The sequence below is a fragment of the Corvus cornix genome, chromosome 3, assembly GCF_000738735.6.
Source record: "Corvus cornix cornix isolate S_Up_H32 chromosome 3, ASM73873v5, whole genome shotgun sequence".
Lineage (NCBI taxonomy): Eukaryota > Metazoa > Chordata > Aves > Passeriformes > Corvidae > Corvus > Corvus cornix.
The window spans coordinates 91,227,482-91,243,569 of NC_047056.1; the positions used below are offsets into that span (position 1 = coordinate 91,227,482).

Consider the following 16,088-nt stretch of genomic DNA (forward strand, 5'->3'; position numbering starts at 1 on the left):
CTAGGGTAGCCTAATTTAGTTTATTATTTCTCCCTTTTGCTATCTTGCCGTTCAAGTCCCTGCTGGTGTGACTGGAGTCTGAGGTTATATATTTCTGAGGTTTCATGGGATTGAAGTTTTTTGCCACATTGTCTCTACAACAGCATGTACGTACGCCTGTGTGCATCTGTGCATGTACACATGTAATAATAAAATCTGTGCATTTGAAAAGACAAAAAAACTTGTTAGAGTGCAGACAGAAGAAAAGTAAAGAAGTAAGCTTATTCAAATTAAAACAACTCAGTTAAAAGTGAATGATTTGAAAATGCTTAAATATTTTAAAAATCTAGCTTAGATACTAAATGAGTGTCCCTAGTTCCTAAATTTGTGAATCCTCACTACTGGACCAGAAAATTGTTTTCTTTCTTGAGGACTGGAGGGCTGCAGTTCACAGTGTAGCATTTAGGTAAGTGATGAAGTTGGGTTTACAAGTTGTAGGACGACTTACACACTGAAACCAGGAAGAAGAAACAATATTGAAATACTGAAATTGTGTTGAGCATAAATAGTGTTCTTGGAAATGTGAGTGTTTCCTGATGTTTTGAGTAGTTTGTAATTTTATCAGCTAACTTTTTGTAACCATCTAAATACTAGAGCCTCTCAAGATAACACAATCTTTCCCCTTTTTACTGTGCAACATGGAGAAACTAATCTGCTACTTTACCTCAACCTTGTCAAATGTTCCTTTGTCTCAGCTGTACTGAAAGCTTATTCTTGTTTCAGGTGACTCTGAAACTTAAAATGGAGTTTCCCGAGGGGGAGAGGTGTATTCTGATTATCTTGCATATCTCTCAGCATTTTACACCTAATAGCTGCAATTTTTCTTTGCTTATGACATTCCCCTCACTGGGGTTTCCAGAGCTATAGAAGTGTTAAAAGACTTAGGATATGTGTACCACTTGAAACTACCACTAATTCTTACGGAGTTGGTTAAGTATGTATTTTAAAAGGGGTAGATTGTTAAGAGCAGAACTGGATAAATTACTTTGGCAGTTAACCTGTATCCTCTAGATAAACTTTAAAGCACAGAATGCAGCTGCGTGTCAGTATTAATAACAAGCACTAACACACTAGAATGTGTGTGTACCCCACACAGTACTGAAGTTTCCTGCTTCAGCCACTGAAAATGTCCATGTTTGCTGTCTAATGATAGACTAGTGGGGTTTCTTTAAAAAAAAGGCTGTGTTAACCACTGCAGAAGCTGGTTGTTGGCTGGTTGTCTACTAGAATACTAATCTGATCATCCGACTGCTCTAAAATCACAGTCTGTTTTCATTACAGCTTGGATCTCATTGTTGTGTTACATAGGTTAGGGTGTCCTGGGTTTACACTGCCGGAATATAAGCCAACACCAGTAGAAGGAGGAGCTTCAAAATCCCTCTTTTTTCCAGATGAAGCCATCAATAAACATCCTAGATTTAGGTAAGAATATTTTTGTGAAGTTTGAGAAGTTGAGTATTTTTTCTGTGCCTAAATATCATAGACAAACCTGCAAATTCTGTGCATTACTGGAATAGTAGCTAGTTGCTGCAGATATCACAAGGACTTGACTTGGACAGAAATGGTTGTGATGACCTGTATTTTCTTTTCAAAGTGTCTTAAGAAAATACACTGTTAAATTCAAGGAACTTTATGCAGTAGTTCATGCTATTATGGTGCAAAAAGTGTTGATTTTGCTACTGCAAACTGGTTTCCAGTTTGAAATCCTGTGCCTAAATGCTTCCATCACAGTTAATCCAGCTCTTGCTTAGGTGTGTCACAGTGACATCTCTGTACTCAGTAGCTTGGCCTAGTTACTCTGAAATGGACCATGTACTTCTCACTGTAAGCTGAGACTTTGGACTATGAAAATCATTCTGTTTAAAAACTAAGCATACCTTTTAACTTGCTCTTGTATTCTTCAGGTCCGTAGCCTTTTACTTCTGACTGTTTTATCAGCATAGTACTGTGAAGTCCATCAAAATAAGACTGACTTTACTGGAGAAAAATTCAGTGTTGTGTATGTTACAGTCTATCTTAAAACTAGGAAAAGAAGCCTCCTGAAGGAAAATGCTCAAAATAAATAGAAAGTTGACATTCTGAAACCCTAAAAATTGTTGAGAAGGTAGCTGCAAAAATATTTGCATAAAGAGAAAATTTGATATAATTCAAAAAACTTTTCTTCTTTTGTAGTACGCTGACCAGAAACATTCGACACCGAAGAGGAGAGAAGGTTGTGATAAATGTACCAAGTGAGTAAATTCAGTCTTATCTTTGTTCTTTTTCAAAATAATTGTTTAGTCTCATGCTCTGAGTTACTGAGTGCCTGTATCTTCCACACAGTATTTAAAGATAAGAACACGCCATCACCTTTTATTGAAACATTTCCTAATGATGATGGAGAAGCAGCAAAGGCAGCTAAGCCAGACTACATATATATGGATGCTATGGGTTTTGGAATGGGAAACTGTTGTCTCCAGGTAAAGTGCATCTGCTTTCAAGATGTTACTGCACATTGTCTTCTGTAAATGCTTCCCTTTTTAAGACTTGTCTTATGTCTACTTCCACTTTCATAGTTCAACTGATGCATTTTACATCGGTGTGGCAAAAGGGGAGATAAAAGAACAAATGGTATGTCTAGTATTCTAGTCTTCAAATCCAAGTATATTGGGGTTTTGTGGCCAGGTTTTGCTAGCAGAGGAGCTGAAGGGGTGGTTGCTGTGAGAAGGTGCTGGAAGCTTCTCCCATGTCCAACAGAGCCAATACCAGCTGGCTCCAAGACAGACCCACTGCTGGCCAAGGCTGAGCCCACCAGTGACAGTGGTAGCACCTCTGAGATAAATACATTAAGAAGGAGGGAAAAACCTGCACAGTGACGCTGCAAAGATAGGAGTGAGAATATGTGAGAGGAACAGCTCTGCAGGCACCAAGGTCAATGAAGAAGCAGGGGGAGGAGGTGTTCAAGGTGATGGAGCTGAGATTCCCCTGGAGCCTGCAGTTAAGATCATGGTGAGGCAGGAGACTGGCATTGGAGCAGAGATCCACCTGCAGCCTCTGGAGGACCCCACACCAAAGCAGGTGGATGTGTGAAGGATGCAGTACCTGTCACCCCATGGAGTACCCATGCTGGAGCACTCAGTTCCTGAAAGACTGAACCCTGTGGAAGGGACCCCAGCTGGAGCAGTTGATTAAGTGTAGCCCATGGGAAGGGCTGTTGTGGTTTAAACCCAGACAGCAAATAAGTACCGTGCCGTCACTCCCTCACACACACATGCACCCCCTTGCCCCTGGTGGGATGGGGAGGCGAATCGGAAATAGGTGAAACTTGTGGCTTGAGATAAAAACAGCTTAATAATTGAAATAAAATAAAATACAATAATAATGGCAAAGAAAATAAGAGAGGGGGGAATAAAACTCAAGAAGAAAGTGGTGCTCAGCCATACAGTTGCTCACAGTCTGCTGACAAATGCTCAGCCTGTCCCCAAGCAGCAATCAGCCCTTCCCAACCAACTCCCCCAGTTTATGTACTGAGCATGATGCCATATAGTGTGGGATATCCCTTTGGCCAATTCAGGTCCCAGCTGTGCTCCCTCCTGGCTTCTTGTGCACCTGCTCACTGGCAGAGCATGGGAAACTGAGAAGTCCTTAATTTAGAGTAAGCCCTGCTCAGCAAGAACTAAAACATCAGTGTGTTATCAACATTATTTTCATAGTGAATCCAAAACACAGCACTGTACCCAGTCACTAGGAACAAAATTAATAATCCCAGCTGACGCCAGGACAAAGACTCATGTTGGAGCAGTGAACGTGTTCATTGGAGGACTGTGCTGGGGGGCGGGGAGGAGCAGCGGAGACAATGTGTGATGAACTGACCGCAGCCCCCATTTGTCATTCTCTTGCATGGCTGGGAGGGGAGGAAGTAGAGAATTCAGGAGTGAAGTGGATTTTAAGATTTCGTTTTTATTTCTCATTATTCTGCTCTGATTTGACTCATGATAAAGTCAGTTAATTTCCCCAAGTTAAGCCTGTTTTGCCTGTGAGAATAACTGGTGAGTGATCTTCACCCCACGAAGTCAGGTCAGTGTTGATCTTCTGGAGGGTAGGAATGCTCTGCAGAGGGACCTGGACAGGCTGGAACAATGGGCCAAGGCCAATTACATGAGGTTCAATAAGACCGAGTTCTGGGTCCTGCACTTTGGCCACCACAAGCCCATGCAGTACTACAGTCTAGGGGCAGAGTAGCTGGAAGGCTGCCTAGTGGAAAAGGACCTGGGGATGCTGGTTGACATCCAGCTGATCATAAACCAGCATGTGGCCAAGAAGGCCTATGTCATCCTGGCCTGTATCTGCAGTAGTGTGGCCAGCAGGACCATGGCAGTGATTGTCCCTCTGTACTCAGCACTGGTGAGGCCACACCTCGAGTGTTGTGTCCAGGTCTGGGCCCCTCACTACAAGAAAGATATTGAGGGGCTGGAGTGAGTCCAGGGAAGAGCAGTGGGGCTGGTGAAGGGTCTGGAGCACAAGGGTCTGTGAGGAGCAGCTGAGGGAGCTGCGAGTGTTTAGCCTGGAGAAAGGGAGGCTCAGGGGAGACCTTATCCCTCTCTACAACTACCTGAAAGGAGGTTGTAGCCCAGTGGGGGTTGGCCTCTTCTCTCAGGCAACCAGTGCCAGGACAAGAGGAAATGGCCTCAAGCTGTGCCAAGGGAGGTTCAGGTTGGACATCAAGAAGAAATTCTTCACAGAAGGGGTGAATTAGATAATGGAATGGACTGCCCAGGGAGGTGTTGGAATCACTGTACCTGGAGGTGTTTAAGGAAATACTGGATGTGCACTCAGTGCCATGGTCTAGTTGACAAGGTGGGGTTCAGTCATAGGCTGGACTCTGTGATCTCAGAGGTCTTTTCCAACCTAATTGATTCTGTGATCTCTCCCTGGCCTTACCTTGATCCTGAGCCTTCTGTTACATTTTCTCTTCCCTGTCCAGCAAAGGAGGGGAACGATAAAGTGGCTTAGTAAATATCTGGCATCCAGCCAGGGTCAGTCCAACACACCAGGTTTATTTGCTTGCATTATGTTTATTTTCTGCTAATATTCAAATGTAATTGGATGACTTGCTGAGAGGGTTTCTTGAACTGGTCAAACCACATTTGATCAAGCACCTGCTCCTGAAACTCCAGTACTTTTCAAGCGTGAAAGGTCATCTTCCAGTCTGGTCATCTTTCAGGCATTACCAAAGGACACTAGAGATGGAAACTGAGCAGTCTTGTAGGAATGGAAGAGGTTTCGTAGTTACTGATTTGGGGTGTTTTCCTCCTTCTGCACCCTTAGAACTGCAAAAGCAAGAGGTTGTGGGAATATTTTTAAAAATAAGTAGCTTTCTGCTTTTGTATAATTTAATTTCATTTACAAACATCATGACCTCCTGTATAAATTTTCTCATTCTTAAATATTTGTATCTATCTGCTAAAGAGTTGTCTTCTCACTGCTTGTACCGCAAACCTACCAGATCCATGAGGGTAGTTGTCTTCTCTAACTGTGTGCTGGGAGATGTTTTTGGTTCTGTTTTCTCCCATTTGGACATGCCCACTTTTTATTGGTTTTAGTTATTTGCCTGAGTATTCCTGTCTTACAGTATCTTCCTTTTAAGTCCAGGTGCTGAATATTAAGAGTGCTTTAATCCTTTCATTTTCTGTTTGTTTTAAATGTTTCTCTGATGTTGGGCACTGACTAACACCTTAGGTAATCATGGTGTATTTGTCTCTTGATAAAATATGCCTGTTGCCACTGCAGTCTTGGAAGCAGAGCTAGGAAGAGGCTAGTGTTAGCTCTCTATGGAATTAAAGGAAATTCTCCAAGCTCTTCTTGTTTCATAGCAGGGGCAGAAAACCTCATGAAAAGCACTCCATTTGAGCTTGAGAAACTACAAAAGCTGTATAAATAAAAGTTCTTGACAGCTGCTACATATAGTTTCTGTCACTAGGGCAAATCAGGGAGAATCTGATGAGATAGTAAGGTGTACATAATACTCTATGGTTTTACAAGGTGTTAGTTTGGCATGGTTTGTTTTATGCCATCTCTCATTTAAGACCAATAAAAGAAATCCAGCCTTATTCAGTCATTGTATGAACTTTAAGAACATTATTAAATTCCTTTTTAGAGGAGTACTATTTTACTATTACATTACCATTACATACTGTTAGATTTTTTTATTACGTTCTGGTAATCAGTGGCCAAATTCAAATTCAGTAGTCCTGTTATCATCAAAGGGAGAATGAAAACAAGGCAGGCAGCTGCTTCTGTATCGACTGATAATTCCTGATAACTGACTAGAAGAAAACATGTATTGCCCACCTATTTTTGTAAGGTAGTTTGTAGTATATGTACTTCCTTTCGTGTTTGGGGGGTAGTCTTGTTGGTTTGGTTTTTGTTCCTGTTTTTCTTACTGCACACCAAGCTACAACTTGGTTTGATGCATTTCCAGGGTTAAAAATAATGTCCTGATGAGCTTGGGCTAGGATGGCCTGCACTGGCAGTGCCTGTAGCCCTCCTGGAGAAGACAGCCAGGCTCTTTTCGTCTGTAATGGGACATTTGCCTAGAAACCATGTTGAATCTCAGATTTAATGTGGTTTGGAATAAACATAAAAGGGAAGGGAAGGCAAATATCACTGTCTGGGGAAAGAGTGTAGGTTTCCTGTCAACCCACCCCCACTTCAAGGCTGGCTCCCTAGTGCTGAATGTCCAAAATTAGTGATGAGAAATTATACTTAGCTGCTTCTCTGCAAGATAATTAAATAATCTTGTCTTTTCAACAACTGTGTTTTTTGTTTGTTTGCTTGGTTTTCTCTCTGAAAAAAACAAGCCACTTGAAGGATAGACACAGAAGGAATATTTTCTCCACAGCAGAACTGTTTTCTAATCTGGGATGTTTTAATGAATATTGGCTGAAGAATTAAAAAGACGAAACAAACACAAACAAATCCCGTATTTTCACTATACCACCATCATCAACACCCCCCAAAAAAATCCATCTGCTCACTGAGGTACCAGTGAACTCAGGAGTTTTGGAGGGATTTGTTGGTTGTCCTTTTTTTTTTTTTTTTTGTCTTACTTGAGGTGCAGTTTGGTTTAGTGGCAAGCTGAGAATAACATTTGTGTTTTGTGGTACTCTCTAATTCTTATCCTTGGAAGAGGAAAGCCTGTGTACAACTGGCATTCAGGACAGCAAGCAGAAATGCTGATATAGAGCTGAAGCCTGTTGTATAACGTTATGACAGTGGTACAGAGGTACATTCCCATCTAAGTTTTCCTCTGATCTGTGAGTACGTAAACTGCTAAGACAAAGGGAGTTTTAAGACTGATCCCTCTCTGCATTATTTAAATTCATAAAGTGTTGGTTTGCAAGGCCCAGAGGATAAGATCTGCTACTAGAAATATGTCTTCTGTTTGATGCTGCTCTGAGTGAATTTCACAAAAATACTACTTTTCTGCAAGTATTTCTTTTCTATTTTTTTGCTGAGTTCTGGCCGCTAATGCAGAAAAAGCTGGACTTTTTTTTTTTTAATGAAAGTTACAGTAGATACACAGATATTCTTTTATTTTCCACAGTTTTTCAGGACCAAAGGCATCTTGAAATGTTCTTTAAAACAGGATTAGCGTCACATAAAACAAATGTTAAATCTACAATAGTGTCTGACTGTTGTTCTAAGTAAGTAGGTTCCTGGCTTATTTCCTGAAGGTGCATTACTCACCCATGTGTATTCTAGATGTTAACTCGGTTTTCTTTGATTCTGGCAAGTGTTTGTATATTTAGCCTCACCATGGAAGCATTATGGTCTGAAATCTTTTAATGAACATGGAAATGGCATGGAAAGAAGCTTCTAATATAAATGCTACTGGTAGGTGGGGCAGAAATGTGCCCAAGACTTAGGGTGAAAACCCGCACAAAACCAACCAACCAACCAAAAAACCCTGAAGCTTTTAGTATATAAATAATTATATTATATACTTGATTTTAAATGTAGGAAGACTGTGCTTCTTGTATGATTATAGAAATTGTGATAGCAATTGTACATCTTCCAACAGGTAACATTTCAGGCTTGCAGCATTTCTGAAGCAAGGTATCTTTATGATCAGCTAGCTACAATTTGTCCCATTGTGGTAAGTAATGGACATCTGTCAGATGAACTCTTCCTTAGTGGCAAAACCACCGTATGTAAAAAAAACAATATCCAAATTGCAAGCTCACAAATTGGGTACTCTGGGAGAAGATGCTTTCAAGAGTTGTGTTAACTATTTAATGTGCAGATGACACCACAAAACAGATGATATCTGTTCCTTCTTGGCCCTTGTGTCTATTTCTTCTCCTCCGCTCTCACTCCCACATGCATGAGACTCTTGTTAAATAGTTTCAGAAATAGATTTGGGCAGTTTTTCATGAAAACAAGTCAAGCTTGCTCCTTAAAACAATTTTTGATTTTTCAACTCTGGTGTTATAGAGGGTTTCAGCTTAAGTTGTGTAAATCTGTCCCTTTTATAAGCATGTTGTCGTAAACAGCTTCTTATAATGGGAGTTACAAAAATAAGGTAACTGTCTGGTCTGGATGATGAGTAGATCCTGCCCCAAGTGAGGTACGTTCCAGCTGTGTTACTAAGGTGTTTGGCCAAACAAAAATAAACCAAATAAAATGATTGCCAGGTGAACTGTGCGAGCAGAATACTTGCTGATTTGTGTCAGAAATGCTACTGCCAGTATCATTTTTGTGTTCCTTAAACACTGATCTGTAGAGGTAAAACATTTGGGGAGTGTCAGATGCCACTTCAGGAATGGTAACCCTTCACCCAGGCGTTTTTTGGAGGGAGCAGTTGAGATATTTCTGGCTTTGGCTGTTTGTTAAACTGAAGTATATATACTTCAGTCCCTTCTGGACCAGCATGTTCCCTTTCCAGTGGGGTTGTATTTTGCTTTTGGTTCCTTGGCCTGTCCTTTGTTTTGATACCGGGCTGTTTCATTGTAGATGGCGTTGAGTGCTGCATCTCCATTCTACAGAGGCTACGTGTCTGACATTGACTGTCGCTGGGGAGTGATCTCTGCTTCCGTGGATGATCGAACGCGGGAGGAGAGAGGGCTAGAGGTAAGTCATGTTACCTAGTAGGTGTCTGGGGTTTTTCAGGCAAAAAAGTTAAATCTCCTTTAGTATGAAATTCTGCTTGTGCTCATCAGAATCACTAACCAGGGAATGTGATGGTCTCTGTGGTAAATACAGGAGAGATGGTGTAAACACTCACCTTGGTTGGATAGTGTGTTAACAGATAAATATTTTTAGTTAGGTGTGGAATCCTAGTCTTCCACAGCTGGCTGAAAAGGGTCCCCTGTATGAAACTTTCCAATTTGTGCTTGAGCCCAAAAGGCAAAAATTGCACTAAATTAAATAGCAGGTGCTGCTGAGTAGAATAAACTAGAACTATATGAAGAGAGCCAGGTGTCAGAACTTGAAGAGTTTCTCTAAGCAGGAATTTTCATTCAAGGCACTTAAAAAATTACATAAAGTAAATAATTTTTAAAATTTACTTGAAAGAATTCTTGAACTACATATTTTAAGGGCAGCTCTAACAGTGTGCACATAGTGAAACTGTTGGTATGTGTTTAATGCTTTCCAGGTGCTTGGGGTAATGGTATATTACATCAGGAAAGCGTTTCCACTGCTAGAGAATTCTAGTCAATGTGTGAAGACTGATTTTTTGCTCAGATACATACATCTGCAAACAAAATAGTCGTAATTCCAGAATCACTTTATATTGAGCTTATTTAAGACTCGTGCTTTTAATAATTTTAATTGAGGCTGTAGGGTTTTTTAAATAGGATTATAATTCTCAAAGTGTCATTAGTGAGCAAAACTTAGGTAACATTGTTAACAAGCTGTTAAAATATTGTATTCTTAAATTATATAGCCACTGAAGAACAACCATTATAGAATCAGTAAATCCAGATATGATTCCATAGACAGTTATCTATCTGAATGTGGTGAGAAATACAATGACATTGATTTGACAATAGACAAAGATATCTACGAGCGCCTAATAAAGGAAGGTAAGTGTTTGCTTCATTATGAGCAGGTTAAGAATTATGTTTGCAATGTGTGGGATATTTTATGTTTATGTTCTTGTTTGTTGCAAGCATTGTGCAGCCCTCAGAGTGACTTCTACTCAGGAAGTATCTGTGTAGAGTGGTCTTAAGAGTTTTTTAAAAAGGATTCGTTTGTAACAGAAACTGTCCCTAATGCATCAAACTGAGTTTCTCAAGCTGGAATTAAGGTTTTATTTTTATGGAGAGAGCAGAACTGCTGTAGGAAACATGGCACAGAATGCATCAGGAAACAGGAAAAATGGCAGCCACACCAATATTCAGCTGCCATTTCCAAACAAGAACCTGTTTATTTTTGGGTTTTTTTCTCTTCTTAATCATCACCTTCCTTCCTGAAGTCATCATTTAAACTTTAACAGGATGTGGTGGGTTGAGGTAGCATTGCAGTGTTAGATATTTTCAGTCTTGTAAAAAAAAATCATTTCCTACAACCTATTTTGATATGTGTGAATTGTTTGTTTGAATTTTCATTTTGTAGGTATTGACCATCTTTTGGCACAGCATATTGCACACTTGTTCATTCGAGACCCATTGACTTTGTTTGAGGAGAAAATACATCTAGATGATGCAAATGAATCCGACCATTTTGAGGTTACGTTTGATTTAGAGGAATTTAATAAACATGTATATATGATTGGTTATTTTTATAATGCTACTTAATTGGAAGATGGTTGTATTAGCTAAGAATTTTTTCATTGATTTTTCACTTCAACTAGTTCTTTAGCATATGACTGCAGTTATAAGCACATTCATTTATTCATTTTATCTTTTATTTAGAAGGTGATGGCTTATAGTTTAAACCAAATAAAATATGAAGAGCCTAAATTATAGCTATGTATATAAATGTTAAGGGGAACTGTTAATTTTTAAGGCTTCCTAAAAACTGGTTTGTATTTTATTTATGTAGAAAGCTCCCTTTTACAGCTTTATGAGATAATAGCTATGGTCATATTAGGCCTTTTTAGTTTGGGATGTGTCAGCTCCTCATGAAAAAATAAAGTCAGCTGCATGTTAGTCCCTTAGTGTCTTGTACATAATACTCAACAAAAATAGCATGAGAAAGTACAACATATTTGTTCCTAGGATGGGTAGTTAGTTGTACTGTAGGCTTTAGGAAGTTATGGCACTTACTTTGGAACCACTTCTCTAGCCTGATGCACTGTTCCAAGGAAAATACTAGGACTCTAGTTATCTGCTTATTTTTCTTTGATTATATTATAGAATGATGTGTATCTTGATTGTGACAGATTATTTCATGTGCTTTGCAGAATATTCAGTCTACAAACTGGCAGACAATGAGGTTTAAGCCACCACCTCCAAATTCAGATATTGGATGGAGAGTGGAATTCAGACCTATGGAGGTAAGGAAGACATCAATATGTACAAGAGCACATTTCCTTTTAAGTGGAAAAGTACCAGGCATTCTGCCATCCAGTATCAAACTCCTATTACTTGTGCTGTGTTTTCTTCCCTTTGATTCGCTAGATGCAAGTGAAGTGGACAGCAGTATTTAATCAGACATGGACTGTGGGAATGTAACTGACAGGAGAATTCACTGCAGCACAGCAACGCATGCTAATGCATTTGGGGTGATGGGGAAAGGAATTAGGCTTGTATTAAAGCAGCAGTAAACAAAGCCCCATTTAGCTTCTAGAGACTGTATTTTTCCAGTACATTTCCTGGTACTGAACAATTCCACTGTCAGAGTTTTGTTTCTTTCAGAAGTGCTTTTATTCTATAGCTGTCTGTTTCTAAGCTCTCTGAATTTAATCCTTTTACAGTGGAAATTTAAAAGCTACTATACTTCTGTAATTAGACAGAGAGCCTGAAGGTGCAGGTTATTAGATAGTCTTTAGAAACACAAGTGTGCTTTGGCATCAAATTGCAGGGTTGATTGAGTTTGTTGAAGCGTGTGCGTGCACTGTGCGCTGGAAGTCACTGCTGGTGATTGCGTGTGTGCATCAGCCCTCGGCGAGTGCAGTGTGTGTGAACACAAGTACCAACATGAACATCCGAGTCAAACTGTTCTAGGCTGTCCTTGCTGTTTGACTACTTGCATGAGTGTGTTCCCACTAAAGTAATTGAATCTCTAATCCTTTCATGTCTAGGTCCAGTTAACAGACTTTGAAAACTCTGCATATGTTGTGTTTGTGGTATTGCTAACCAGAGTGATTCTGTCATATAAACTGGATTTTCTCATTCCTTTGTCCAAGGTAAGTATGGAAGATCAGATCTATTAGAGCTAAATGTAAAGGATTTGCATCAAGTCTGATTTTTATCCCCTGCAAGCTAGGATATTGTGCACTTACAGAACAGTCATTTTTGTCTTTCAGTCAGTTTTCATCTGTACTGGTAGTTTGAATTTCAACTCTACAGTGTTAAACAAATATTTTACTGCTGTCTCATGAAATTAAACACAGACAAATGCTGTAGGAATTTCTGTGATGCCTAGCAGTGTCTGCAGAAATGTTGTGAAATACCACTGTCACAGGCTGCTTGGAGGCTGGGAAAGGGCATGTTTTCTCCATTTTACATGCAGGGGGAGAATAACCTGTGGAGGTCAAAATAAATGCTTCAGACTTACCTTAGCATGGATATTGCCTGCATCTCATGCTCTTACTCTGTGTTATGTTTGTGTCTGGTGGAGAGGGAAAGGAGGAGCTCAGCATGCTTAGTGTTACACAGTTACTTGAGTGGAAACAAATACTGCTGGTTCTGGTCACAGCTGTGACTTGTCTTTAGACAGAAGAGCCATGCAAAATGTACTTTTTCCTTAATCTTGCCCTCAAAATTGCTGAACTGTTTTGTGTGAAATTGTCCTTGTGTGTCCTCTTTCTGAGGCACTTGACCAAAAAATGTCTTTTTAGATAGAGACTCTTGCAATGTTATAGGTAACTTTGAAAAAGATCTTGTAGGGCAGAAGGCTTTTGACGCTATGCTGGAAAATCCAGCATAGCCATAGTATCCCGTGGCTTTTCATAGAGTTTTTTAATTAAAATGGAGAAAAATACTGAAGTCATAAATTTACAGTAATCATACCATGCATTTGGTATGACTCCCTGAAGTCAGGGAGTTCAGACTTCATAAATAATGCAGCAATTTAGCACTTAGATTACATAATTGCATTGTTATTTGAGTGTCTCAAAAGCACAAAATTTTTAACTACCAGTTAAGAGTGAATAAGAGATCAGGTGCTGAAAGAACCTGAACAGAATCATAGGGCTGGGGGGTTTAAAATTGCTTGAGCTTGCCAAGCAATTTGGCAGGTAATGCAACACAGAATTGCACAACCATTGGTAAGCCTGCCTCTTTCAAGTAAAATAATAGGGGGTTATGGGGCTAATCTCACACTAATCTTGGCTGTCTGATTGAATGCGGTTGAACGCTCGTCAGCTGGGACTGGAGTTCTTTCAAACTTTCAAGACAGCCTGTTGTGTAAATAGGTTTCATAATGTAAAATGAATTGAAAACAAAGCTTTGAAAGGTAAGAAGTGAAGCTTTTGCATAGTCTTTAATTAAAGGTCAGACAAGAATTCAGCAAATCATATCTCTTTTTCTGAAGACAATATGGTAAAGCTAATGCCCAAAAGCTGTATGATGTTAATTCCCTGAGAAAAGACCAACCACAGAACTTGGACAAAATCTTCCATCCAGAAAGATAGAGCAATGCTTATGTCATTTGCAGAGCATATGTACTTTGTACTTTGCAGGACTTTCAAGAGGCCTGAAATTTAGAACTTCTTTGCTAGCAATCTAAGTTGAAATACCTAACAGATGTTTGGGAATGGAATAGATACAATTCCCATGCAAAGTTACTTGAATGCTGTTTCTGAAAGTTTGTTTAATACAGTGATAATTCTTCTAAAGACAGTGATGATTTTGTTAATAAAAGCAGCAAACTATGGGTAGGGAAATTGAAATTTTCTTCTTCCGTACTTATTTAAATTGCATCTAAATATGCAAAGAAGTAATCATAAATGTTCCTGTGTTTTCATCCAAACTTAAATTAGCATAGCATGTTCTAACATGATACTGTCACCTATTCTGCTGGAGACCCAGTTTCATTAAATGTCATCTATTCATGGGTTTGTCCTGGACACTTAAGAATGAAATAAAACTTACCTTCATAGCTTGTGTGATGAAATAGTAAGAAGTATAGTATAGTAAGAAATACAGATGTTTCAACTTATGAAACCCAAATGTGACAGTTTGGTAGAATCCTACTTTTTAAAAATGTCATAGATCTCTGAAATACTTTTTTTGCCAGGTGGATGAAAACATGAAGGTGGCCCAGAAAAGAGATGCTGTCCGACAGGGAATGTTTTACTTCAGAAAAGATATATGCAAAGGTATCACATCAAGTAATCTGACTAACACTGTTGTGGATGTTTAGAGCATGTCTTGCCTTTTAACCATTTTTTCCTTTCCCTTTGTCACACATGAAGGTGGAAATGCTGTTGTGGATGGATGTGGCTCTGCACAGAATGGGACAGGCACCGACACAGAAGAGTACACCTTAATGAGCATTGATACAATTATCAATGGGAAGGTCATAGCCTCTTCTACCCGGAACACATTCTGTTCTACCCTCCCAGAAACCAGACTGAGTGTGTTTTATGCTGATTCTGTTCTCTTACACAGGAAGGAGTCTTTCCTGGTTTGATCCCAATTTTGAATTCCTATCTTGAAAACATGGAAGTGGATGTGGACACAAGATGCACCATCCTAAACTATCTGAAGCTAATAAAAAAGAGAGCCTCTGGTATGTTTGACATTTTTGGACATTGACTTTCTTGGCCTTTTTCTACTTTCAGTTGGATAAAACTGACAGCAGCTGTGGATGTCTCATTAGCTGTTCAATCATTAGAGTAAAGGATTGGAGTGTGTTCTCTGGCTTAAATCTTGTCCTGTCTATTTTTGATTTTTAATGTTTAGTGATCCATTTTAGAACTTAAATTAGGAGTAACTGATAGAGTACAATCATGGTTTAGAGAGTAGTATATACCCAGTCCTTGATGGTGCTTTTCAACATGATTTACTGCTGCTTTCACCAGTTACTGCTGCTTTTGCCACTGTATTGTCCACTTTGTAGTAGTTTAAACATACACTAGTCCACTTTGCCCTGTCATTTGAGTGTTGTGAGAGTATTTGAGGTTGGGTCTGATAGCTTGCCTGGTATTACTGGTGTGACTCCAAAGCTGGCTGCTCCAAAGCAGTCGTAAGTCTAAACTCAGGTCTGCTAGACCATGGGACCTAGGCTTTAGCTCACTGATTAGAAAGTCCTTCCGCATGTAGCAGAACTTCTTCAAGGCAGAGCAGACTCTTTCACTGGCTTCCCACGTTGCAATGTTTTTCAGGAAAGGTGTATAATGACTGTTTATGTTTCTTCTTAAAATGCAGCCATATAGTGAGTAAAAGATGCAAGCTAAACTTAATTCAGAACTGTGTGCTTAGCTCAGCCTGCAGCAGCTTTTTAACTTTTTCTGTGTAAACCCCCTGTATACCTGCACTGATGTAAATTTAGTTAGATGGTTAATTTTAGCCTCATAAGTCAAGGCTTTTTTTTTTTCTTCCCCTCCCCCAGTTCTAAACTAAAGTGTTGCATTCCTTTTTAATTCTTGAAAATTGCTGTAGAATCTTTTAGGTAAAGACCTTTCTAAAGCTGAGGTGGAAATCGGAATTGTGTCTTATCTGGTAATTCACTACTTTAGCAGTACTTCAGAGTGGTAACATGTTTTTAAATGTTCCCTTGTCTGTTGGGTTTTTTTTCCCTTCAGAGAAATGCTGTTGAAAAAACAAGGAATGCATAAGTCTAGCATAGTCTTTTTCCTAAGGCCTAGTGACCTGGGTCCAACCCCAGCTGCAGGTGTTACCCACCAAAGAAAAACTTCACTACCTCGTGTAAAGTTGCAGTCATTGCAAAAGTCA

General features: G+C 39.5%; 1 protein-coding gene across 2 annotated transcripts in view; it reads left to right on the plus strand.

The window, feature by feature from the left end:
* Positions 1-16,088, plus strand: part of GCLC (glutamate-cysteine ligase catalytic subunit) — a 37,137-nt gene that overhangs the window by 16,572 nt on the left and 4,477 nt on the right. The window contains exons 4-15 of one of the 2 annotated variants that reach the window (XM_039569356.1): positions 1,348-1,461; positions 2,212-2,270; positions 2,362-2,498; positions 8,102-8,176; positions 9,034-9,150; positions 9,968-10,106; positions 10,639-10,784; positions 11,429-11,521; positions 12,269-12,373; positions 14,428-14,509; positions 14,606-14,709; positions 14,802-14,922. In XM_039569356.1, coding sequence (XP_039425290.1) covers positions 1,348-1,461; positions 2,212-2,270; positions 2,362-2,498; positions 8,102-8,176; positions 9,034-9,150; positions 9,968-10,106; positions 10,639-10,784; positions 11,429-11,521; positions 12,269-12,373; positions 14,428-14,509; positions 14,606-14,709; positions 14,802-14,922 — 1,292 coding nt within the window. The remainder of the gene's footprint in view (positions 1-1,347; positions 1,462-2,211; positions 2,271-2,361; positions 2,499-8,101; positions 8,177-9,033; positions 9,151-9,967; positions 10,107-10,638; positions 10,785-11,428; positions 11,522-12,268; positions 12,374-14,427; positions 14,510-14,605; positions 14,710-14,801; positions 14,923-16,088) is intronic. The other variant, XM_039569357.1, reaches the window with a different exon arrangement.